Source organism: Myotis lucifugus, unplaced genomic scaffold (genome assembly GCF_000147115.1).
Source record: "Myotis lucifugus unplaced genomic scaffold, Myoluc2.0 scaffold_38, whole genome shotgun sequence".
Taxonomy (NCBI): Eukaryota; Metazoa; Chordata; class Mammalia; order Chiroptera; family Vespertilionidae; genus Myotis; species Myotis lucifugus.
In genome coordinates, this window is record NW_005871086.1 from 488802 (window position 1) to 515606 (window position 26805).

Below are 26805 nucleotides of genomic sequence, written 5' to 3' on the forward strand. Positions count from 1 at the left end.
GGAGCTGCCCCCTGGTGGTCAGTGTGCTCCCATAGCGGGAGCACCACTCAGCTGATCCATGGGCTGGTGTCAGACACTGGGCTCACCACTGAAGCACAGCTGCGGCCGGTGCACGAATCCATGCACTAGGCCTCTAGTAAAATATAAGTATGGTATGTTATACATGAAAATTGATATACTTAAGATAAAATTGTCTTTGGTTTGAGTTATAGACTGGGATTTGAAAATTCAAGATCCGTTAGAGCTATTCACTTTTTTCTGAATACCCAACAATAATTTATGGATACTTATACAAGGAAAATCAAAGTCAGATCTTTTCTAACTCTATTTGATATATGTATAAAAAGATCTGTACTCGTTTATAATAATATTTACAAAAAGTGGGGAGTGTTTCTTACCTGTTCTCTCTTATTACTGAGATGAGCGAGATAAAGTTTTATTTTATTTTACTTTATTTTTTAATCCTCACCCAAGGATAATTTTTTCATTGATTTTTCAGAGCATGGAAGGGAGGGGTAGAGAGACAGAAACATTGATGTGGAAGAGACACATCAATTTGTTGCCTCCTGCATGCACCCCAACCAGGGCTAGGGATCAAACCAGAGACCCTTTGGTGTGTGGGCTGATGCTCTAACCACTGAGCATGCTAGCCAGGTTTTTTTTTTTATTTTAGCCATTAACACCATATGCTCACACTTCAGCTAAAAGTATTTCTCATGGAAGTACCAGAACCCAAATAAACAGGGGGATGTCCGTTACTTCCTAGGTAATGTGTGAGGCTTGGGTAGCCATGAGTATAATTTGCTCTGCCCCCTTTTCTTCCCCCTTCATTATCTAGAAGAGGAAGGTGCTATAAATGTAGTCTCTTCATAAGAAATATGTCAAGAGCTTAGAAATAAACAGAAAAATAGAAATTTATGGTTTCCATGAGGATTTTCCTAAGAAATATGTGCAGGTAAGTGATACAGGATCAAAATGTTATGTGTAATGTGCATATGACTTTTTCAAATCAGCTTTATTGAGGTATAAGTTCCATGTAATAATATTTACCAATTAAAATATATGATTTGATGAGTTCTAACAAACATATACAATCTCATATCTATCATCATAATCAGGATTTAGAACATTTCCTTCACTCCTAAAAGTGTTCATACCCCTTTACAGCCAATCCCCTTAACTCTGTCCCTGGTTTCTGTCACTATACACTTTTCAGAAGAATCTAGACTGCTACATAAATGGAAATATACAGGATATAACCTTTTTTTTCTTGCATCCTTTACTTAGAATAATGCTTTTGAAATTTATCCAAGTTGTGCATCAGTACTACATTCCTTTTTATTACTAAGGAATATTATACTGTGTGAATAGTCTGTGCTTGACCCATTTACCAGTTAATAGGCGTTTGGGTTGTTTTTATTTGGGGATTATTAGGAATAGCTGTTATAAACATTATATACAAATCTTTGTATAAACATGTTTTCATTTCTCTTGGGTAAACCACCTATAATATTGGAAGTGCTGGCCATATGGTTAAATTTATGTTTAGTTTTATAAGAAACTATAACATCATTTTCCAGGGTGCTAGGAAACCTGCAGTGTGTGAGAATTGTAGTTGCTCCACATCCTCACCAGCACTTGTTATTGTCAATCTTTTTAATATTAGCCATTATGGTGGGTGTGTAGTGCTATCTCATTGTGCTTTCAGTTTGCATTTCCATGATGACTAATGATGTTGAGCACCTTATCATATGCTATGTATCATTCTGTACCTTTGATAAAAAATATCTTCATATTTTTTGCCCATATTGAAAATTTGTTACTGAGTTGAAGAATTTTTTAGGCTATATACAAGTCTTTCAACAAATACAGAGTTTGCATATATTTTCTCCCAATAGTTTCTTTGCCTTTTCATTTTCTTAAGTGTCTTTTACAAACCAGAAGTGTAAAATGTTCATGAAATTTTTGGTCAACTTCTTCTTTTGTAATGTTGCTGTTAAGTCTTACCTAATTTTTGTTGTTGTTAATCCTCACCAAGGGTATTTTTTCCATTGGTTTTTATTTTTTTATTTTTTTTTCTCACCTGAGGATATTTTTCCATTGATTTTTATTTATTTATTTTTTTTTTAAATATATATATTTTATTGATTTTTTACAGAGAGGAAGGGAGAGGGACAGAGAGTTAGAAACATCGATGAGAGAGAAACATCAATCAGCTGCCTCCTGCACACCCCCCAATGGGGATGTGCCAAGGTACATGCCTTTGACCGGAATCGAATCCGGGACCCTTCAGTCCGCAGGCCAACTCTCTATCCACTGAGCCAAACCAGTTAGGGCTTTCCGTTGATTTTTAGAGAGAGTTGAAGAGAGAGAAGGCAAGACACAGAAATATCATTGAGGGAGAAACACATCGATTGGTTGCCTCCTGCACGAGCCCCAACCAGGACCAGGTTGGGAAGGAGCTTGTAACATAGGTATGTGCCCTTTACCGGAATCGAACCTGGGACCCTTTGGTCCACAGGCCAACACTCCATCCACTGAGCCAAACTGCCTAGGGCTTTTTTATTAGTTTTTAGAGAGTGGGAGGGAAGAAGAGAGGGACAGAGGGAAGGAAAAAGAAACAGAAAAACATCGATGTGAGAGGGATACATTGATTGGTTGCCTCCCAAACACACCCTGACCCAGGTTGGGGATTGAACCTGCAAAATAGGTACATGCCCTTAACCGGGGAACGATCCTTTGACCCTACAGTGCACGGGCCGACACTCTAACCACTGAGTGACACTGACCAGAGCTTATCTGATAAATTTTGCCTCACCCAAGGTCATAAAAAATGTTCTCTCTTCTAGAGTTTTATAGATTTAGGTGTTACATTCAGGTCTGTGATTCCTTTTGAGTTAATTTTTTACTGTGGTAAAAGGGTCAAAGTTCATGCTTTGGAGATAGATATATACTAGTGACCCATCGCGCAAGACCCGGGACCCTTCCCCACCCTCCCCCTCGCCATGGAACCGCCCCAAGTCCTGAAGTTCTGCCCCGCATGGCCAGCGCGCCCCCGGACGGCCCTGAGTTCTGGAGTGCCGCCCCGATGCCCTGCCTCTGGGCTGTGCGCAGAGGCCGCCGGGCCCCGCCCCAATGGAGCACATGCAGGGCCACGAAACCCCAGCAGAAGTTGCTTCAAGCAGCCGCTGGCCCCACCCCTGCTGTGCGCGCCACCATCTTGTGTGGCGTTACAGTGTGGGGGTCAATTTGCATATTACCTCTTTATTATATAGGATACGCTAGAGGCCCAGTGCGTGAAATTTGTGAACATGGGAGGGGGAATCCCTCATCCGGGCCTGTGCCTTCTCACAGTCCAGGAACCCCATGATCAATAGCCCCAAAGAGGCAGGCCCTGCCCGCCCACCAGTCGGTGGCCTGGGCCTCCCTCTGCAAGGTGATCATGGGGCAATGTCTGGACCTATCGCATAGCACCCGCCTTGGCTGGCCTGGAGCCAGTGGGTGTCATAGCGTGGTCATCCGGAAGGTCGTCTGGAAGGTCATCCAGACAACTGTCCAGATGGTCATTCTGCTGTTCATTTGATTTGCATATTATGCTTTTATTATAGATGTGGGGGGCGGGGATATCTCCAATTCTAGCATGATTTGCTGAAAAGATTATCTCGTACCCATTAAATTATCTTGGCATTTTTTGTAAAAAAAAAATTTTTTTTCACCATGTAGGGGAGGGTCTATTCTTTTTTCTTTTTTCTTTTTAAATTAAATTTTTATTGTTCAGATTATTACAGTTGTTCCTTTTTCCCCCCCATAGCTCTCCTCCACCCAGTTCCCACCCCACCTTCTGCCCTTACCCCCCCACTGTCCTCATCCATAGGTGTACAATTTTTGTCCAGTCTCTTCCTGCACCCCCACACCTCTTTCCCCCCAAGAATTGTCAGTCCACCTTTCCATGCCCCTGGTTCTATTATATTCACCAGTTTACTCTGTTCATCAGATTTTTTATTCACTTGATTTTTAGATTCACTTGTTGATAGATATGTATTTGCTGTTCATAATTTTTATCTTTACCTTTTTCTTCTTCCTCTTCTTAAAGGATACCTTTCAGCATTTCATATAATGCTGGTTTGGTGGTGATGAACTCCTTTAGCTTTTTCTTATCAGTGAAGTTCTTTATCTGACCTTCAATTCTGAATGATAGCTTTGCTGGATAAAGTAATCTTGGTTGTAGGTTCTTGCTATTCATCACTTTGAATATTTCTTGCCACTCTCTTCTGGCCTGCATGGTTTCTGTTGAGAAATCAGCTGACAGTCGTATGGGTACTCCCTTGTAGGTAACTGACTTTTTTCTCTTGCTGCTTTTAAGATTCTCTCTTTGTCTTTTGCTCTTGGCATTTTAATTATGATGTGTCTTGGTGTGGTCCTCTTTGGATTCCTTTTGTTTGGGGTTCTCTGCGCTTCCTGGGCTTTTAAGTCTATTTCTTTCACCAGGTAGGGGAAGTTTTCTGTCATTATTTCTTCAAATACGTTTTCAATATCTTGCTCTCTCTCATCTTCTGGCACCCCTATAATTCGGATGTTGGTACGCTTGAAGCTGTCCCAGAGGCTCCTTACACTATCTTCATATTTTTGGATTCTTTTTTCTTTTTGCTTTTTCAGTTGGGTATTTTTTGTTTCTTCGTATTTCAAATCTTTGATTCTTGGGATCCTCTTGTCTGCTGTTGCATCCCTGTATATTATTCTTTATTTCAGTCAGTGTATGCTTAATTTCTAGTTGGTCTTTTTTCATATCTTCCAGGGTCTCACTAAATTTATCGGCATTTTCCAGAAAATTCTTGAAAAACCTTATAAACGTGGATTTGAACTCTATATCCAGTCGTTTGCTTTCCTCCATTTCTGTCCTTTGTGACCTGTTTCTTTGTCTCCGCATTTTTTATGCTTCCCTGTGTTGGTAGAGTGGCTTTGTGTGCTAGGTGTCCTATAGGGCCCAGTGGCTCAGCCTCCCCAGTTACCTGAGGTGGACACTCTTGGTGCACCTCCTTGTGGGTTTTGTGCACAGTCTTGTTGTAGTTATGCCTTGATTGTTGTAGGTATCACTGGGAGGAATTGACCTCCAGGCCAATTGGCAGTGAGAATCAGCTGTGTCTGCAGTGGGAGAACTTCTGTGCTGAAGACACCCTTCTGGGGCAAGACTTGCTTCAGTGGGGCTTTGGTGCTCACTGAGTCTGCCCCCTGAGTGTGTCCCTTATGGATCTGAGGAGTTGTAATCTGGATGGTCCTACTCTGACCACTGGGTACACTGGCTCTTGGATCTAAGGAGGTGCTAATTTAGCCTCTGCCTGAGGTTACCCAGAAGGAGCTACGAAGAGATCTGCAGATTCCCCTTCCTTTTTTGGAGTTTGGAGGTGCCCAGATGAGACCCAGCTGTGAAGCAATGCAAGCTGCTGTGGGGCCTTGGGCCTTCTCTTGGAAGTTCTGGGTCTGTCTGGCCCAGCTGCAATTTGTTAGGTAATTTTCAGATTGCAAAGGGCCAGGGCATTCATATGCAAAAGCCTCTGCCGCAGCTTGGGTGGGGCGGGGTCTCGGAATCAACAGGGCGGAGCAAGCAGCTATGGCTGATCCTCAGCCCTACCCTAAGGGGCCCCGTGTCTCAGTGTCCCGGTAATCGCTGCAAGCACCTCTGAGAGAAAGCCGCCCTCGAGTTCCAAGTTCTGCCTGCTGCCAGACAGTCCAGTTTCTCCCCGTATGAGTCTGGGTCCCCAGAGACTTCCCGGAACTGGAGTTCAGAGCAGTCAGGAGCTTGTGACTCCCTCCCGATTCAAAAAGACAGCCGTGTCCTCAGGTGCCAGCCCCTTTCCTCGCGCGCTCGAGCCTCCATACCTCTGCACTTTACTTCCACAGCTCCTCTGAGTCTCAGTGTGCTTTTCTCTTTCCTTCTAGTTGTAGAATTTCCACTCAGCCAGCCTTCCTGTAGTTCTGGATGATGTCTGTTTTGTCTTTTCGTTGTATTTTTGAAGTTGTTGTGGGAGGCAGAAATTTCTGGTGTTTACCTATGCCGCCATCTTGGTTTCTCCGGGTCTATTCTTTTTTTAATAATTATTTATTGTTGAAAGTGTTACATATGTCCCCAATTGACCCCCTCCAGCCTGCCCTCACCACTGCCCCAGGCCCTCACTGCCCCCTTATCTGTGTCCATGGGCCATGCATATATGCATACAAGGTCCTTGGTTGACTACCTCCCACTCCCCTACCTTCCCTCCAAGATTCTGCACTCTGTTCCATGCTTCCATGTCTCTGGATCCACTCCATTCATCAGTTTGTTTTGTTACTTAGATTCCACATATGCGTGATATTTTTCTTTCTCTGATTGACTTATTTCACCATGTCCCACCATGCTGTCTCAAAGGGTGAGCGAGTCTCACCCTTTACTTCTGCATAGTATTTCATGGTGTAAGTGTACTACAGCTTTTTTATCCACTCATCTACTGATGGGCATTGGGTTGTTCCCAGATCTTAGCTATGGTAAATTGTGCTGCTATGAACATAAGGGTGCATACATTCTTTCCCATTGGTGTTTCGGGTTTCTTAGGATATATTCCTAGAAGTAGGATCACTGGGTCAAATGGCAGTTCCATATTTAATTTTTTGAGGAAACTCTATACTGTTTTCCAGTATGCATTGCCACCAGCAGTGTACTAGGGTTTCATCTTCTCCACATCCTCGCCAGCACTTGTCATTTGTTGATAATAGCCATTCTGACAGATATAAGGTGATAACCTCATTGTTGTTTTAATTTGCATCTCTCTTTATTGTTTAAAGTATTACATAAGTCTCCTTTTTCTCCCATTGACCACTCCCCAGCCCTCCCCACCCCCAGCACATGCTCTCACCCCCCACCCTGGTCTGGGTCCATTGGTTATGCTCATAATGCATGCATACAAGTCCTTTGATTGATCTCTTACCCCTCACCCCCCACCTTCCCTCATAGGTTGGATAGTCTGTTCAGTGCTTCTATGACTCTGGTTCTATTTTTGTTCATCAGTTTATGTTGTTCATTATATTCCACAAATGAGTGAGATCATGTGATATTTATCTTTCTCTGACTGGCTTATTTTGCTTAGCATAATGCTCTCCAGTTCCAGATGTGCTGTTGCAAATGGTAAGAATGCCTTCTTTTTTACAGGAGAGTAGTAGTCCATTGTGTAGATGTACCACAGTTTTCTAATCCACTCATCTGCTGATGGGTACTTAGGCTGTTTCCAAATCTTAGCTATTGGAAATTGTGCTGCTATGAACGTAGGGGTGTACATATCCTTTCTGATTGGTGTTTCTGTTTTCTTGGGATATATTCCTAGAAGTAGAATTACTGCGTCAAATGGAAGTTCCATTTTTAATATTTTGAGGAAACGCCATACTGTTTTCCACAGTGGCTGCACCAGTCTGCATTCCCACCAGCAATGCACGAGGGTTCCTTTTTCTCCACATCCTCTCCAGCACTTGTTTGTTGATTTGTTGATGATAGCCATTCTGACAGGTGTGAGATGATACCTCATTGTTGTTTTGATTTGCATCTCTCGGATGATTAGTGACTTTGAACATGTTTTCATATGTCTCATGGCCTTCTGTATGTCCTCTTTGGAGAAGTGTCTATTTAGGTCCTTTGCCCATTTTTAAATTGGATTGTCTACCTTCTGTTAAGTTGTATGAGCTTTTTATATATTTTGGATATTAACCCTTTATCAGATATATCATTGCCAAATATTTTCTGGGGAGGGTCTATTTCTGAATTGCATTCTTTTCCACTCGTATATGTGTGTTCTTATACATGTTATTTATTGTGGCTTTATAGTAAGTCTTAAAATCAGGTAGGGTAGTCCTCCAATTGTGTTCCTTTTCAAAGTTGGCTATTATTAATTTAGCTATTCTATATAAATTTTAGAATTAACTGTGTCTTTCAAAAAACTGGTCTGTTTCATCTAAGTTACCAGCTTTAGTATCTGTTTACTCTATAATGATGTCCCCTTCTATTCCTAATATTGATAATTTGTTTTTTTGTTGGTTAATCTGACTAAAGGATTATCAATTTTATTGGGAGGTTTTTTTCATGATTATAAAATGTTCATCATTTCTAGTAATAATCGTCATTTTGAAATCTGCTTGGTGCAATATTACTATAGACTTCTGGCTTTGGTTAGTATGGCTTATCTTTTTACTTTTAACTTACATTACTTTATATGAAAGTAACTTACTTGTAGATAGCATATAGCATACATGTAGGGCTCACTCTTTTTTTTTTTTTTTTTTTTTTGAGAGAGAGAGAGAGAGATAGCAAGGGAGAAGGATAGATAGAAACTTCGATGAGGGAGAAACATCCATTGGCTGCCTCCAACATGCCCCCTATGAGGATTGAGCCCTAACTAGGAATCGAACCTGGGGACCTCTTGGTTCATGGGTTGATGCTTAACCACTGAGCCACACTAGCCAGTCTCACTTTTTAAAATTTATTCTGAGAATGTCTACATTTTCATTGGATTGTTGAAAACAGACCATTTACATTTAATGTAATTATCAATATGGTTGGGTTTAAATCTGCCATCTTGCTATTTGTTTTTCATCTGTCCGATGCTTTTTGTTTTTATAATATATTTTTCTTGATTTCAGAGAGGAAGTGAGAGGGAGAGAGAGATAGAAACATCAATGATGAGAATCATTGATCAGCTGCCTCCTGCACACACCCCCACCCGTGGTTGAGCCCGTAACCTAGGCATGTTCCCTGACCAGGAATTGAACTGTGACCTCCTGGTTCATATGTCAACACTCAACCACTAAGCCACACTGGCTGGGCCTCTTTGTTTTACTTTTATAATAATCACTCTAAAGTTTACATATACATCTTATCACCATCTGCTTTCAGATAATACATCTTTACTGTTGGAAGGTTTTTATGCTTCAATTTCTCTTCTGTCCTTTCTGCTATTGCCATATATTGTACTTCTGTTATGAATTCCACAATTTGTTGTCATTATTTTAACTTTAAAACAGTTACCTTTCAGTTTACAAAATGAGGGGAAAGTCTTTTGTATAACTCATATCTACCATACCTAGTGCTCTGCATGCCATTGTGTGGTTCCAACCTTCTATCTGTAGCCTTCTGCTATAATTTTCCTTTGCCTCATAAACTTTCAGTATTTGAGGTGCAGGTTTTTTGTGTAAATTGCCTCAACTTATTGAAAGTATTTCACTTTCAGAAGGTGTTTTTGCTGCATATAGAATTCTAACCTGACGGTCTTTTCTTTTACTACTTAAGATGTTATTTCTTGTCTTTTAGCTTTCAAGGGTTTCTGATGAGATATCTATCATTCTTCTTTCCTCTGTCTTTTTTTCTCGAGCTTCTTTAAGTTTTTTTTTTTTTTTTTCTGGTTGGTTTTTAGCATTTGATAACCAGATGTTTTGGTATGGTTTTCTTTATTATAATTATTCAAATGTTTGGTGTGCATTGAGCTTCTTAGATCTATGGGCTTTGTTGTTTTCATCATATTTGGATATGTTCTGACCATGAATCTTTAAATATTTTTGCTCTTTCCTCAGTCCGCTTTTTTTTCTGAGAGTAATTACACAAATTTCATTTTTTCATCTCATTGTCTTTAAGGTTCCCTCTTCTTAAACATATGGAACATTTATCATTGCTTTTTTAACATCTTTATTTGCTACTTCATCACCTTTGTATTTTCTGGGTCTGTTTTCATTGGTTGATTTTTCTCCTGTTTTGCATGCCTGGTAATTTGTGATTGGTTGCCATACATTGTGACTCCACATTTTTGGGTGCTAAGTTTTGTTATTTCAAATTTTTTAGATTCTATTCTAAGCTACAGTTAAGTTATTTAGATTCCATTTGATCTTTCAAGACTTGGACACTTTACAAAGTGTCATGAATGCTGGATCAGAACAGCCTTGAGTCTGGGGCTAATTGGCCCCATTGCTGAGGTAGAACTCCTCTGAGGATTCTACCCGATTCCCTGAGTGTTTTGAGGTCTTTGCACTAAAGCTGATGGGAACGAGAATTATTTCCACCTCTGTGTGCGATCTGGGAATTCTGTGATTCTTTGCCCAGTTCTAATTAGTTTCCTCTCATGTTTGTGCAGATCGATCCTCAGCCATAGAATTTGAGGGGATCCATCCTCAGCAAATCTTCAGAGCTTTCCCATCACTCTATCCTCTAGTACTCTGTCCCACACATTCTAGCTGTCTGCCTCCCCAAATCCTCCTCTCTCTCTTTCTCTTTCTCACTCTCAACTCCAACAGCCTTCCAAGTTCTATATGGGTTCTGCCTTCCTAAAGAAAATAGAAAAGAAGAAAGTGAACTTAGATTAGTTTAGTTGAGGGACAGGGACAGAGATTGCTGCAGTTGGAATGCTGCTTTGATGTGAGGGTTAGTGCTTTGGGAGACCAAATATCAGCCATCTGGGCATGTTCTGGTGGCACAGTGCAAAGAATACCTGTTCCCCATTCATTTAAGAAAAGGTTAACTGCTCTTCAGATTATAATCACCAGTTTGACAACTGGATATTCTCAGAAAATATAGAGGATTGATTTTGACTTTGTAATATTATTTCTCTCAGTTCCTGTGACCTAAAGTATACAGAAGGAGTACAGTCCCTCAACTGGACTAAAATCATGAAGACTATTGTTGATGACCCTGAGGGCTTCTTTGAACAAGGTGGCTGGTCTTTCCTGGAGCCTGAGGGTGAGGTGCGTGAGTGTGGGGTTTCTTTTCTGTTATATAATAGTTGTCCGTTATTTGGGCAATTAGAAGTAGCACATAAACGACCAGACTAAGTGGGAAAATCTCTGAACACATCTGATATTATTTCTCCAAATTAGTTTTACAGGTAAACAATAAATTAACTAGGTATTTGTAGTCACTGACAAGATTTCCTTGAAATTATCAAAACTGTTGGAAATTTTTCAAAAATTGTTCTCTAAAAAATGGTCCTCCCACCTCAGCATAATGCATTATTACCAAGAGTATTTCTGCAGTTAATATTCCTGGGCAAGGAAAGATGAAGTAAAACTTGAAGAAATATGGATTATATATTTAGGGTATCCATTAAAACAGTATATAGTGTTGGGTTTTTTTCTCTAATTCCTCAGGGTAGTGATGCTGAGGAAGGGGATTCAGAATCTGAAATCGAAGATGAGACATTTAATCCTTCAGAGGATGACTATGAAGAAGAAGAAGAGGACAGTGATGAAGATTATTCATCAGAAGCTGAAGAATCAGGTTAGTCTTTACAAGGAAAAGTTTCTGTGGCTTTCTAATCTAATGCCATTTCTGGAAGCCACTTTTGCAAAAGGGAAGAGTTCTATCATTCCATTCCAGTATAATGACTAATGCTTCCTAATCATTTTTTTTTTCTTCAGACTATTCCAAGGAATCATTGGGCAGTGAAGAAGAGAGTGGAAAAGATTGGGATGAACTAGAGGAAGAAGCCCGAAAAGGTAAATTTTTTTGTTTGTTTTATTTTTTGAGACACAAATTTCTAACAGATTTCAGTCCTTAACTAGTGGAGAAAACAAGGTCTGTAATTTGTATTCTCCGAGAGGTATGACTGCCTAATTGGATACTTTTTTCATCTGTCAAGTCCCCAGTGGACCCATAGTCATGATAGCCACATAGTCTTATAAGGCTCTAGAACAGCCATGGGCAAACTATGGCCCGCGGGCCGGATACGGCCCGTTTGAAATGAATAAAACTAAAAAAAAAAAAGACCGTACCCTTTTATGTAATGATGTTTACTTTGAATTTATATTAGTTCACACAAACACTCCATCCATGCTTTTGTTCCGGCCCTCCGGTCCAGTTTAAGAACCCATTGTGGCCCTTGAGTCAAAAAGTTTGCCCACCCCTGCTCTAGAATTAGGTTATTCAGTTTCCAAATCTAAGTTATATAATAGTCTAAATTTTTAGGCCTCTCCCAGGTTAGGAATATTTTTATAGTGCCAGTTTAATTACTCTGAAATCAAATGCCAAATATAAGTTAAACATAAAAGGAAATGCCCTGGCCGGGTAGCTCAGATAGGTTAGAGCATCCTCCTGATACACCAAGGTTGTGGGTTCAATCCCTGGCCAGGCACATAACAAGAAGCAACGAATGACTTCATAAATATGTAGAACAACAAATCGATGTTTCTCTCCTTCCCTCCCTCTCTTTATAAAATCAATAAATAAAACTTAAAAAGAAAAAATAGATGAAAGGAAATATCTATCCTAAATTATGATATCCAAAGTTATGATAGAACTTTGCGTAAATTACCATATTTAATCCTTCTTTGTTTATAAATAAACCAAGACTCAAAAATGTTAAGTAACTGGTAAGTGACTGAGTCCAGATTAAAAGGTCTAACTCCAGCCCTAACCGGTTTGGCTCAGTGGATAGAGCGTCGGCCTACAGACTGAAGGGTCCCAGGTTCAATTCCAGTCAAGGGCATATACCTTAGTTGCGGGTACATCCCCAGTAGGGGGTGTGCAGGAGGCAGCTGATCAATGTTTCTAATTTTCTATCCCTCTCCCTTCCTCTCTGTAAAAAATCAATAAAATAAAAAAATAAAAGTAAATAAATAAATAAAAGGTCTAACTCCAAACTATATTCTCAGTACTATTCCATGCTATCCAGTAGTATTAGGTACTAAAGCTAACCTATATCCAACTAGTAATACCTCTTCTGTTTAGCGGACCGTGAAAGTCGTTATGAGGAAGAAGAAGAACAGAGTCGAAGTATGAGCCGGAAGAGGAAGGCATCTGTGCACAGTTCAGGCCGTGGCTCTAACCGTGGTTCCAGACACAGCTCTGCACCCCCCAAGAAAAAGAGGAAGTAACTCCTGAACTTTGGCCCTCAGCTCCATTCTTCCTCTAGCCAACCCCTGAAAATTTTACATGACAGAAACTGTATTTTTCCTTTTTTCTTTTGAAGTTTTGCCATTTGTGTTTATGGGTTTAGGGGGCCATTTGTGTGGACCAATCTACTCGGGGAATTCCAGGCCCACCAGGACACGTGCCAATGGCCCCATCCAGATGGCAAGGCAGGAGGTGTTCTTGAAGAAGGGCAGAGGCTTCCGCTGTTAATACCATTTCATTCCTCTCTTCCTGTCACCTTCTGCCAGGACGTCGGTGGCTTCTGACATCTTATTCTTTGATGTCTCAAAGTATATTTCCAAGATGTTAGTACAAGGTGAATAACTACTTGCACCATGGTTCTTGACCAGCAGATTCGATCCACCATCCTACCCTACAGCCATGACCTTCCTCACATCTCTTTAAGTTGCATCTTTGCAGTACTCAAGAACAGACAGGTTCTTGGAATTTGCTAATGATTGTGATAAACCATACAACTTGAGCTAGTAAGGCAGATCAGGCTGGTACCTCCGTCTGAGTTTTCCTGCTTTCTTGCCTCATGCAGATTCTGGGGTATCTGCTGCCTTGGAAGACATAAGCAGCAGCGACGCTCCAAGGCTTGGTTTCATCCTTTCAAATTCACACGTGGTATATTGGTAGAAACAAAATTACCATTGTTTATTTTGTGATGTACCTGAGTAAGAACAGTCGTGCCTCATGTACTGCTTCTAGTAAAATCCAGAAGGAGGCTCATTATTAAGGAATCAACATTTAGATCTGGAAGGGGCAATAGTCATACCTTGGGCCTAGAATACCCTGATGAGAAGAGAAAAGAAGAAGGGAGGTCACTTCTACAAGGCAAAAAAAACTCATCACTGCTGCTCCTTATTTTTACTTGTCTTGCATTGTCCTGTATTTATCACAGTTTCTGTTGAACAGCTTTTTAAGTATTTGGGGAGTTTATCTTGCCATACTCCCCCTCCTGGTTCTCTGCACCCACCTGTTCCACTGCAGTTAATTCTGTGTTTTGTGACTTTAAGAGAGGAGGGGGGAGGGGTCTCAGATTTTGTTTGTTTTTTTCTCTTTAGCAGTAGGACTTGATATTTTCAATTTTGGAAGAACTAAAAGATAAATAAACTGTGGGTTTTTTTGTTGTTGTTTTGTTTTTGTAAATTCAACTTCTGTGATAGTTTTTTTTTGCAGTTCTGAAAGCAAGCCTGCTCGCTTGGTAAAGTGCTGAGGCGTTAGAAAATAATGATTTTGTCCAGCTAGTATCACGAAAACAAACTTCCATATTCTAAGCTTTTATGATCAGATTGAGAGATACTAGCTAGACATCACAGTAAACCAAACTTATGGATTAGCAAGTTACTTTATAAGAGACTTTTTTACTATGGTTCCCTCACAGAGTTTAGAATGGAATAGCCCTTGTTCTATCACAAAAACAAATCTTCGGTCATCTCCTTGTGAATAGCATGGAAGGCAGCAACAGCTTGAAGGGACACCTTCAGACTTCCTATTGGGGTAGCCTGGTCTGTAGGGCTAACAACTGTTGGGAAAGGAAAAAGAAAGTCAGTCAGGCAGCAGCAGCATTCCATTAACAAACATTGGGTGCCAGGGGTACTAAGTTACTTCATTTCTGAGGGGGACTCAGCTGAATGGAAGACAAAGGAAAACAGTTCTAGTGCGGTAAGTGCTATGATGAAAACAAGGTGCTTTGGGAACACAGAAGTGGCACCTAATCAGGATGGAGAAATTGGAAAAGGCTTTCTGAAGACAATCCCTAAACTGAGTCTTTTTAAAAAAGTAAAAGATACCTAAGCTTATGCCAAGACATGAGAACATGACAAGTTTAGAAAATTGCAAGGAGTGGCAGAAATGAAGGCTATGCAGATAAGCAGGGGCCAGATCATAAAAGGTCTTATTTGTCTTGAAAGTAATTTGGTTTTCACTGTAGTTATTAGTGACAGTTTTTATTTGGGTTCTAGAAAAGTAACTCCATTATTGGGTAATATATTCAAAGGGGATACAAATACATCAGGAAGGGTAGTTGGGCTGTTTCACTAATTCAGGGGAGAAATGAAGGGGTCTGACGTACAACAATGAGGATATGAAGATGGGGACATTCAGAATATTTAAAGAGGTAAAATAGAATTTTGTGATTGAATGTTGGGAGTGAGAAGAAGGTTGGAATCAAAGATGACCATTCTTATTTGGGTAAGAGGGAACATAAGGTACAAGGTTGTAGTGGGGGTGGGGCTGTACTAAGGGCATACAAGTAGTGACTTAGTTGCTGTAAGCTAAATTGTATTAAAAATCTGGTCTAGAAACAGATCTGAGATCATTTCTAGGTTCTAATTAAAATCCTAAGAGTGGATGCAAACATGTAGGAAAAGGGTATATGAAGAAAAAAGGCCAAAAATTGAACCAGGGGAACCCACCATTCAAATTCAGGATGAAGAACCTGCAAGATAAACAAGGATCCCCTAGGGAGTGATATGGACAGTCAAACTGGCCTAAAAACCAAGGGAGAAGAGTTTAAAAACGAGAATGAGAAAGGTCTAATACAGTGGTCGGCAAACTGCAGCTCGCGAGCCACATGTGGCTCTTTGGCCCCTTGAGTGTGGCTCTTCCACAAAATACCACGTGCGAGCGTGCACATACAGTGCGACTGAAACTTCGTGGCCCATGCGCAGAAGTCGGTATTTTGTGGAAGAGCCACACTCAAGGGGCTAAAGAGCCGTGTGTGGCTCGCGAGCCGCAGGTTGCCGACCAGGGGTCTAGTAGGATGACTAAGAAAACCAATTGTACTTGGCAATAAGGAAAATTGGTAAGAGCAAAGTGTTTGGATAGAAACTTCATCTTAATTGAGGAAGATAGGAGGCGCCAAAATAAGTTATTGTGGACTGACCAAGCAAATATTTCAAGGAGCTGAGTTTTGAAGTGATAGAATATATAGCTACAGAGTTTTGAAGCCTGAATGGAAGGGAGGCAATAAAAAGGAAATTACTATAAATTTTTTATTGTTAAAAAAATTGAGAAACATTCATTGGCTTTAGGGATTTTTGAAGTCACTAGAAAAAGCTCTAGAGCAGCGGTTCTCAACCTGTGGGTCGCGACCCCTTTGGGGCTCGAACGACCTTTTCACAGGGGTCGCCTAAGACCATCGGAAAACACATATAATTACATATTGTTTTTGTGATTAATCACTGCTTTAATTATGTTCAATTTGTAACAATGAAAATACATCCTGCATGTCAGATATTTACATTACAATTCATAACAGTAGCAAAATTACAGTTACGAAGTAGCAATGAAAATAATTTTATGGTTGGGGGGTCACCACAACATGAGGAACTGTATTAAAGGGTCACGGCATTAGCAAGGTTGAGAACCACTGCTCTAGAGGATTTCCCTTATGTGCAAAGGGCAAGGAGGTCAGGAAGACTATGCACGTGCAGGAAATGGGACAGGAATAGAAATTGGGAGTGACAGTTGGAAAACAGCTAACAGGGCACTTGCCATGTCCTAAGCACTTTACTTAATCCTTCACTTAAGAACTCCCTTAATCCTCATGACAACACTATGAAATAGGAACTATTTTTCCAATAGTTGAAATAAGCACAGAGTGGTTAAGTAATTTGCCCAATATTACAGTTAACTAGTGGAATATAATGAAGAATCTTGTCTACCAGTGAAAGTTTGAACTTTGTAACCCTTGGTCTGAAGAGTTCTCAAAATTTCTTATAATTAGTAAAAAATTTATATCATGACTCAAACATGTACATTAGCCTAGTTTCACACGATATTTACTCTGTGCAATGTACTCTGATACCTTCTTTTCTACAGTTTTCTGGTGTGTGTCTTTGTCTTCAAAATCTGACTTACTAATTTAATTTCACCATCCACTAATGGGTTATGACAGGAAGTTCAAAAACCATTAGTCTGGTGAATAGTAAATGCCTACTACAGCCTAGCAGCTAAGGTAAATGTGTGAAGTCCCAGCTGTATAAGGTAACAGGGAACAGAGGACTGGACAGGCCCACCTAAAGGCATTCAAATGCAAATATTGTTAAGACGTGTTGGCCTTATAGCAAAGAGTCTTAAAAACAGACTTAAGAAGAATGTGGTTAGCAAATGTATAGAAACACTGTAGTAGATGGATATGGGTTGAAGAAACCAGTGACAGGGAGACCAGTTCAGAAAACTAGTATAGCAGTTGTAATGTAGTCAAGACACTTCTGAAGTAGAATGGATAAGACTTGGTCACCAATATTGTGAGAGGTGAGGGAAGTAGAAAGTTGGTGTCTAAGAAACTGGGTGCATGATAAGGCATTAAAAGAGAAGGGGTATTAGCTGCCTTTACAAACTTCATATGCTTCAGAGAGGTCAGAAATTCTGGCGTTTAAATTTGATTAAAATTAAAAGAACTTGTCTTTTCAAACTTCCTATCTCAAACATTGGAGAATCATAGTAGATTCTAATAATCAAGAGGTATCTGAACTAAAATCGACAGCTAGAAAGGTATAAAAATTTTAAAAAATAAAGTCGACAACTGACTACGCTCAGGCTTGATCTAGAAGTAAGTAGAGCTATAGGGATTTTGATCCAATTTGTCTCATAAACTTTGTAACAGTAATTGTGTATTGAAGGTAAAACAGGAAAAGTATTCATTATTACGATGACTTGCTCAGAAATAAATGGAACTGAGGAGCACAAAAATTGATTACTCACTGTCTAGCTTTTGCTCTATAATGTCTCTTCCTGATTCCATGATCTGCCACAGTTTCAGATATGCATATCCTACTTCTTGACATTCATTCTTTTCCTCATCCATAGGATCACTTACCACTGTGAACTTTAAACTGAGGGGGGGAAAGTACATTTAATTGAGCACTGCTGATACCCTAAGGCTTAAAAAAAAATAAGGCTAAAAGTAATCATAAATTAGACAATGTCTAATTACAACAGCAAAAGAGTGAGGAATTGGTATAATTTAAAGTAACAACTGGGTCCTGGTCAGCTTGCTCAGTTGATTGGAGCATCATCCTGTACACCAAAAGTTTGCCGGTTCAATTCCCAGCCTAGGTTGCAGCTTCAATCCCCAATTCAGTTGGAAACTGATCAATGTTTCTCTCTGGCATCATGTGTGTGTGTTTTTCTCTCTCCTTTCCTCTCCCTCTAAAAAATATCATTAAAGAGATATCTGCAGGTGAGGATTTTTTAAAGTATATTAAAAAATTTAACAGCTGGCCTTGAGAAGAGGGAACTATAAGACTCAAGATAATGTAATTGGTCAAGTTGTCTCAAAACCGTTGAGATACAATTCCTTGAAAGATGGCTTACAATTTTTAAAAATATATATCTTTATTGATTTCAGAGAGGAAAGGAGAGGAATAGAAAGAGATAGAAACATCAATGATGAGAGAGAATCATCGATCGGCTGCCCTCCAGCACACCCCCCACGAGGGATTGAGCCCGCAACCCAGGCATGTGCCCTCTACTGGAATTGAACCCGTGACTTCAGTTCGCAAGCCAACACTCTATCCACTGAGCCAAACTGGCTAGGGCTGGTTTACAATTTTGATGAAAGATTTGATATGGGCAGTGGAGGAGTTGCACAAAAACCAATAAACAGGAGCAGTTAGAAGAAAAGGTTTCTAAATAAAAGTTGGGTACCAAGCCTGAGCATAGTAAAGGAAACAGAAGAAATACAGAATTGCAAAATGAATATAAAATGTGTATTCCTTAGAGCTGTACGTCTTGAAAGATGACACTATAAAGCACACAGCACTGTGCCTCACAAGCAGTGAGCAGTCAACAATTATTATTTCTTAATCCTCACCCAAGGATATGTTTACTAGTATAGACATTAGAGAGAGGAAGGGAGAGAGAGGGGGAGAGAAACATCGATTGGTTGCCTCTTGTACACCCCAACCACGGACTAAACCTGCATCCTAGGTATGTGCCTTGACCCGGAATCAAACCCGTGACCTGTTGGTATACGAAACGATACTCCAACCAACTGAGCCACCCAGCCAGGATAAGCAGTCAACAATTATTACTACCTTGACTTAGCCTAGCAAAAAATGATAATTGAGTTCCAGAGACTGGTACCTACTAAATTTTTTGAGAAAAACTCAAGTACCATAAATTCATTATTTTAACCATTTTAAAGTGTGCAATTCAGTATTTCTTAGTATCATCTCAATCTTGTGCAACCATCACCACTATCTAATTCCAGGTCATGTTCATCGCCCCCCTCAAAAACTCCTGTACCCATTAAGCAGTCATTCTCTATTGCCCTCTCCCTCAGCTCATGGCGACTACTGACCTACTTTCTGTCTCTCAATTTGCCTATTCTGGATACTTCATAATCCTGTACTTCTCTTTTATGTTTTTATTGATTTTAGAGAGACAGGAAGGGAGAAGGAGAGAGAGAAAGAGAAACATTGATGTGAGAGAGAAACATTGATCAGTTGCCTCCCCACCAGGGATCAAACCTGAAACCTGGGTGTGTGCCCTGGCCTAAGTTGAACCAATGACCTTTCTGTGCATGGAACAACACTCAACCCAATGGAGCCACACCAGCCAGGGCATAATTCTATATATTTTTAAAAGCAAACATTGGCCCAGCCAGCATGGTTCAGTGGTTGAGCATCGACCTATGAGCCAGGTGATCATGGTTCGATTCCCAGTCAGGGCACATGCCCTGGTTGCAGGCTCAGTCCCCAGTGTGGGGCGTGCAGGAGGCAGCTGATCAATGGTTCTTTCTCATCATTGATGTTTCTATCTCTCTCCCTCTCCCTCCCTCTCTGAAATTAATAAAAATATGTATTTTTTTAAAAAGCAAACATTGGTGGCTAATAGTACTAAGGGAACAAGCATAGGACTAAATAATTCAAGCTCTTAAAATTACAGCTAAAGATAACTAAGCTGAAAGAAGGATTCTGAAAATGATACATTTTTAGCTCAGTAAGCAATATTCATTTGTGGTTATGTTTCTGTATGGTTACTGAGAACTTCAAAACTGCAAGGGATAATACCAATTCCCCCATCCTAATTTTCCCAGGAAAGGGATGGTAACTGTCATTACTGCATGCTGGACACAATACCAAGTGATTTAGGTAAATGATGTTATTTCAATTTTATGCTCACAGTAGCCTTCAAGTTAAGTAATAACTTAGAGATCATAGTAAGTGGAAGAGTCAGGATTCAAAACCAGGTCTGTCTGATTACAAAGACAATGTTCTGTTCCTTGTACCATATTGGCAAAAGAAAGTAAAAATAAACTGAACTCTGAAATTGAGTAGAAGGTTGCAAAAAGGAAAGAAAAGAGAAAAGTGTGACCAGTATAAGGAAGTAAAGGAAAAGAGAGCTCTAGGAATGCTGAAAGAAGAAAAGAAAAAGCTAAATTTAACATGAATGCAGAAACAACCAAATCACTTTTCATTCCCAAAAGTTATCAGTAAGCTTTAATCTATTTCGAAAGTCCATTGTGATACTGAAGTCAGATTCACTCTTTATTTCAGCTGCCTCCTTTCTGAGGTCTCTCTATGACTAACTGGAGACAAAGTAAATGCAAATTAAATAAATGTATTGGGCTTTTAGATAAGTAATAAAACACTGGCCCTATCTTATTTCTTTTTTTTTTACTTTAAATAATTTTTATTTCTTAAATTATTACAAAGAGTATTACATATGTCTCCTTCCCCCCCCCCCGCCCTTGTCATTCCCCTGGCCTCCCCTATCCCCCAGTGTCTTGTGTCCATTGGTTATTCTTATATGCATGCATATAAGTCCTTCGGTTGATCTCTTAACCCCCCCCCAAAACCCTCCCCAGGCTTCCCACTGTAGTTTGACAGTCTGTTCAATGCTGCTCTGCCTCTGCATCTACCCCTGTTCATCAATCTACACTGGTCCCCATTATCCGTTTCAACCTCACCAGGGCCGTCTCGACCTCACCGGGGCTGTCCCGACCTCACCAGGGCCGTCTCAACCTCACTGGTGCCGTACCTCACCGGGGCCGTCCCAACCTCACCGGGGCCGTTTCGGCCTCACCGGGGCCCTATCTTATTTCTTACCCACATACACATTAAGGAATTAGGGTTGGCAGATTTTGCAAAAGAAAAGAAAGAAACCCCAAACATATGCTTACTTAAATTTGAATTTCAAATTTCAGCTAAACAATGAATAATTTTTTTAAGTATAGGTATATCCCATATGTTTCATCTGGAACCTCTAAAAGGAGACCTGCTCAGATGACAGGAATAATGGCGATTGGCTTTCCTAAAACTTATAGTAGATCTAGAATTTACTTCAGTTATATCAAAGTATTTCCTGCAAATAAATATTTAAAATCAAACAAAATTAATATTATAACGCCATAATATTTGGTAAGGTAGTAATGGTACTGTGTTTATGCAAAATGAATCTAATTATCTCAAAATATTGAAGTATTTGTCCATTCCATATAGGGTACTGTCAGTATTAAGTAAATTGCTGCCTAAAACACACACACACACACACACACACACACACACACACACCCACACACAAAAACGCACGTAGGAGCTGGTATGGCATGAGAAATGAACTAAATCTACGAGATTATATATTTTATCAGATAGTTAGCCATGAACATAAATTAGACTCAAGTAGATGAGAAATTCATTAAGGGTAAATCAATATAAAAGAAGTAGTTAACATATTCAATATCAGCACAAAACCAAACTAAAACTCTTGGATTCTCGGGTGAATATCTCCTTTGTTTCAAAGTGGAAAGTAAATGCTTACCGTCCTTGCTCAGGACCTTGTCCATTCAGCATGTCGAACAGAAATTGCCTTCGGCCTTTTTGCTCCAGGCGGTCCAGGTCTATCACTATATTAGGGTAAGAGGGAAAAGAACAAGGAATCATACCCTTTGCTATTTGGGCACCAAGATTTTCATAAGTGGTACATATAAAACAGGGGTTGGAAAAGTAGGGCCCATGGGCTGGCCACCCAGTTTTGTAAAGTTTTATTGAACCCAGCCATGCCTATTATTTATTTAAAATATTTTTTAGTTGATTTTTTGGAGAGAAAGGAAGAAAGAGGGATAGAAACATCCTTGAGAGAGAAACATCATCAATCTGCTGCCTCCTTGCACGCCCCCTCCTGGGGATTGAGCCTGCAACCTGACCTGGAATCAACCAGCGAGTCTTGGTTCATGGGTCTCCGCTCAACTGCGGAGCTATACTGGCTGGGCCACACCTATTATTTACATACTAGTGACCTGGTATGTAATATGCACAGATTCATGCACATTGAAAAGAAATTAATTAGAAGGTGGCCGGCGGGGTGGGACTGGGTGAAATGGGCCGGACATGCCCTGGAGCCAACCTCCTGCAGCCCCTCCCCGACCAGCCACACGTGGGGTGGCACTGTGGCTCGAAGTCCCTCCGGCAGGTGGGGTCCCTCAGCCTGGCCTGCAGGGATCAGGCTGAAACCGGCTCTCCCACATCCCCCAAGGGGTCCCAGAGTGCAAGAGGGCACTCTGCAAAGTTGCTGTCGTACAGGGTGTGGAACACAAACGCAAGTGTGCAGTAAACCAGATTCGGGGCCGACAGTGCCCCAGCAACAACATAACCCACGGCCAAAAGGTGGAATCTCACGGCCCCATGAGGAATCAGTCTCCCTCCTCTCTGGTTTTGGGGTGTGTCACCCGAGAACCGCTGCTGGCAAGTCACTGCAGCTCCTGCGTTGAGCGTCTGCCCCCTTCTGGTCAGTGTGCATCATAGCGACGGTCAGATGGTGGGAGGGACACTTAGCATGTTAGCCTTTTATATATATAGATTATCTGTGGCTTCTTTCCAACTACAATGATAGAGTTGAATTGTTGTAATAGACAGTTTGGCTCACAAAGCCTAAAATATTTACTATCTGGCCCTTTAAGAAAAAGTTTGTCAATCTCTGATATAAAGGAAGCCTTACAATCTACAATGAAAGCTATTCTGCCACATGGCAAGATAGATGTGCCCTTACCACTTCACTGGTGAAGAATTCTAGGAGGCACTTTTGGGGGGGCACCTAGAGATGTGGGTTTTGTGGCAGTTCAACTTAAAATGCTTGTTTCAACATCCCTTTCTCCCTTCCTCCTCATTTTCGTATAAGAATGCTGCAGTCTCCAATAAACTGACCTATGTTTTCCAGCCTCTACTGTAGCTAGGGTTGGCCACATGATTAAGTGCTAGCCATTATGTCACATGGAACCTGCGGAATAGGCTCAGAAGGGGGCATTCTTCCTTTCCCCTGTGGCCATTAAGGACCATGGTGTAACTGAGCAACTAGAAGAATGCAAGACAGACACTTGGATGGTGGGAAGGCAAGATAGAAGTTTGGACCTTGATGGTATCATGGAGCCTCAGTCCTGAACTGCCCACCTCTGAAATCATGTAACGCAGTGAGAAATAAACTTCTATCTGGTATGTTATAAAGAGAGGATATGCTTTTATTTTTTTAATGGTATAGAAAACAAGAAATAGCACTTAGAAATTTAAAGTATTTAGTCAATGACTGGAAGATAAAATGAAGGAAATCTCCCAAAAATTGAAAGAAAGAAAAAACAGAGGTAAGATTAGGAGGAAAATTACAAAATTAGAGGATTAATGTGGAAGATCAAAATTCTACTAAAAAAATAAGAACATATTAGAGACAAATTTATCAAAGAAATCCAATGATATTTCCCAGGACTAAAAGTTATGAGCTTCCAGATTGAAATAGCCCACAATATGGCCAGAACAATTAAAGAAGACTCAAGGGTCCCGGGTTCGATTCTGGTCAAGGGCATGTACCTTGGTTGCGGGCACATCCCCAGTGGGGAGTGTGCAGGAGGCAGCTGATCGATGTTTCTCTCTCATCGATGTTTCTAACTCTCTATCTCTCTCCCTTCCTCTCTGTAAAAAATCAATAAAATATATTTAAAAAAAAAAAGTTATGAGCTTCCAGATTGAAATAGCCCACAATATGGCCAGAACAATTAAAGAAAAAAATATGCACATTACTGCAATTTAAGAACACTAGCAATAAAGAGAAAATGTTAAAAACCTCTGGGGAGGAAGGGGATAGTTTTCATAAACAGATTTCACTCCTGGCCTGGATCTAGAGAACCGTGGACCAAAAGCTTTGAAATTCTCAATAAGAATGTTTTCAGCCCTGGCCGTTGTGGCTCAGTGGGTTGGGCATCAGCCCATGCGCTGAAAGGTTGCCAGTTCAGGATGGGCCTTGATCCTTACTGGGGGGCATGCAGGAGGCAGCTAATGGATGTTTCGCTCACATCTATGTTTCTCTCTCTCCCTTCTCCCTTCTTCTCTCTCTAAAAACGAATTTTAAAACATTTTTTAAAAATGTTTTCACCTCCCTCCCCCCAAAAAAGTTTTTCAGACAGGCCGGCGTGGCTCTGTGAATAGAGCGTTAACCTAGGATCTAGGAGGTCACGGTTCGATTCGGTCAGGGCACATGCCCAGGTTGCGGGCTCCATCCCCATTGTGGAGTGTGCAGGAGGCAGCAATCAATTATTCTCTCTCATCATTGATATTTCTATCTCTCTCTCCCTCTCTATTCCTCTCTGAACTCAGTAAAAACATTTTTTTTAAATTGAGGCAAGCAAAAAATGTAAACAAGAAAGGAAATATCATGGTGTTCTAATCTCCTTGGCTCTGTAAGAATTAATATTTACATATCTATAATAATAGATACAATTAGATTAGATTAAATAAAAATTGTGATCCATCTAAGGGGGGAAGTGAACATGGGGGTGGTGTGAAAGAAATTTTATGTTCTAAGATAGAAACTCAGAGGATAATCTCTAAAGTTGGTGAATCAGGAAATTGCAATAAAACATTACTCAGAAATATGGAGTTAAACAACAGGAAATAACAGACAAGGGGAAAAGTGGTACAGTGGACTGAGGGATGACAGAAGGGGCACGGGAGTGATTTTGGGAGAAGGGGAGGGGCAAAGGACTGTTTACTTTTACTTCAAAACCTTTTAAGGCTGTCTGATATTTTCAAACCACATGCATATACTATTTTGATAAATAAAAGAGAAAGGGTTGGATCCGCCCCATCAGAAGTCCAGAGTAGTTCTGCCCCTCAGTCTTAACGTCTGTCGGCCCGCTCTCCCCACTGACTGCGGGGCTGCCTCACCCTTGCTAAAGTGGAAGTGGATCTCTTCTCCTGCCCTCGGTTTCCTCAGGGACACAGGCGTTTCGGTCTCTGACAAGGGTAGATCGTGGAACTTGTACTCCACATACACCTGTTTTATGTTCTCATCAGACATGACTTCAGCTTCTGAGTAGAAGGCCAGGCTGACAATTTCAATGCACATCTTCTCTGAATCCTGATAAGAAAAAGACATTCATTTCCTGTAGGTTAGTGATGCTCCGAGTATATACTCCACTTAATTAACACATTACTCTCTGTCAAGCACAAGCATACTCAGTCTCGTGTATTCCTCCTTGAGAATCAATTTGTAGGTAATATTGGCACTGAGACAACGTGACTGGGTTGTCCCAGCTAATGTGGGGGAAATTGGTAACGAGAATCCAGTCGTTTTGTCTCCTGGTCCAGTGAATCCTGTTCTCAGACCAGCCTTCCTCAGCCATCTCCACACACAGAAAGAATCAAGAAACTTCCTGAGCAGATAGCTTTTCTTCAACTTTCTAGATGAAAACCAATCCAGCATTTTCCTGATTAACTCCTGGGAGACCTGCTGACCGATATTGGAGCTTTAATAGCTGTTTCAGCCACTATAGCAAGGAGCTGCCTACTGGGCTTTTTGTTGTTGTTGTCGTCATAGTGCTGGCTGGGACTGCCCCCTACCCCAATCCCCCGCCCCCATGATTACATTACCCGATAATGGATGCCAGCTCACAGTTAAAAAGCATTGCATTAGAGTTATGGCCTATAACACGATAGCCATTCGCCACATGTGCCTGTTACACACTTGAAATGTGACTAATCTGAATTGGGATTTATTTTTTTTTAAAGTTGACATCTAAATGTGTTATTTTTTGAATTGGGATTTTCTATCATTGTAAAATTCACATGGGACTTTGAAGACTTTGCATTTAAAAAAATGAATGTAAGCTACCTCAATATTTTTTTTCCCTTGGCTTGGTGTTGAAATAATAATACTTCGGATATTTAGGTTAAATAAAATATATTTTTAAATTTATCTCTTCAAAAATTTTACTTATTTCTTTTTACACTTTTAATGTGGCCACTAGAGAAATTTTAATTGCATTTGTAGCTCACGTTGTAATTCTGTTGGAGAGCACTTCATGGACTGTAAGCTCCGCGAGGTCTAGGACCACGAGTCTGTTTCTCTAACCTCTTCAGTCCCAGCATTTAGCATGCCCCTAATTTGTTTCCTCTCCATGCACTTAGACCTAAGTAATTTTCAAAATTAGTTTTGACTCCTTCCCTTACAAACACTCTTATTTCATTAAAGTTAGGAACTGAGAACGGTGGGGGAATATTGTTGGTAACACTGTGAGAAAGAGGCCACTGTAGTGTGAGAGTACAGATTGGTATAATTGGGGGGGGGGTGATAATTTTGTGGCAGGCATGAAATTTTCAAGTGCACAATTCCTTTTATTTTTTATTTTTTTATTTTTTTAAAATATATTTTTCGCCAAAACCGGTTTGGCTCAGTGGATAAAGCGTCAGCCTGCGGACTGAAAGGTCCCAGGTTCGATTCCAGTCAAGGGCATGTACCTTGGTTGCGGGCACATCCCCGGTAGGAGATGTGCAGGAGGCGACTGATCAATGTTTCTCTCTCATTGATGTTTCCAACTCTCTATCTCTCTCCCTTCCTCTCTGTAAAAAATCAATAAAATATATTTTTTAAAAAATATATATATATATTTTTTTTTA

The 26805-nt window shown here is 40.5% G+C and overlaps 2 protein-coding genes across 4 annotated transcripts in view; one reads left to right on the plus strand and one right to left on the minus strand.

Moving 5' to 3' along the window:
- Positions 1-14043, plus strand: part of SUPT16H (SPT16 homolog, facilitates chromatin remodeling subunit) — a 44202-nt gene extending 30159 nt beyond the window's left edge. For 2 of the 3 annotated variants that reach the window (XM_006087397.3, XM_023752858.1), the window contains 4 exons: positions 10617-10746; positions 11149-11278; positions 11419-11496; positions 12728-14043. In XM_006087397.3, coding sequence (XP_006087459.1) covers positions 10617-10746; positions 11149-11278; positions 11419-11496; positions 12728-12873 — 484 coding nt within the window. In that variant the 3' untranslated portion in view covers positions 12874-14043. Of the gene's footprint in view, positions 1-10616; positions 10747-11148; positions 11279-11418; positions 11497-12727 lie in introns of those variants that run through there. The other variant, XM_023752857.1, reaches the window with a different exon arrangement.
- A 175-nt stretch (positions 14044-14218) lies between these two features.
- The window catches only part of RPGRIP1 (RPGR interacting protein 1), a 73881-nt gene continuing 61294 nt past the window's right edge, over positions 14219-26805 (minus strand). The window contains exons 22-25 of the mRNA XM_023752843.1: positions 25075-25267; positions 21686-21770; positions 17624-17754; positions 14219-14438 (exon numbers count right to left, since the gene is read on the minus strand). Of these exons, the coding sequence (XP_023608611.1) occupies positions 14326-14438; positions 17624-17754; positions 21686-21770; positions 25075-25267 (522 nt within the window). The 3' untranslated portion in view covers positions 14219-14325. The remainder of the gene's footprint in view (positions 14439-17623; positions 17755-21685; positions 21771-25074; positions 25268-26805) is intronic.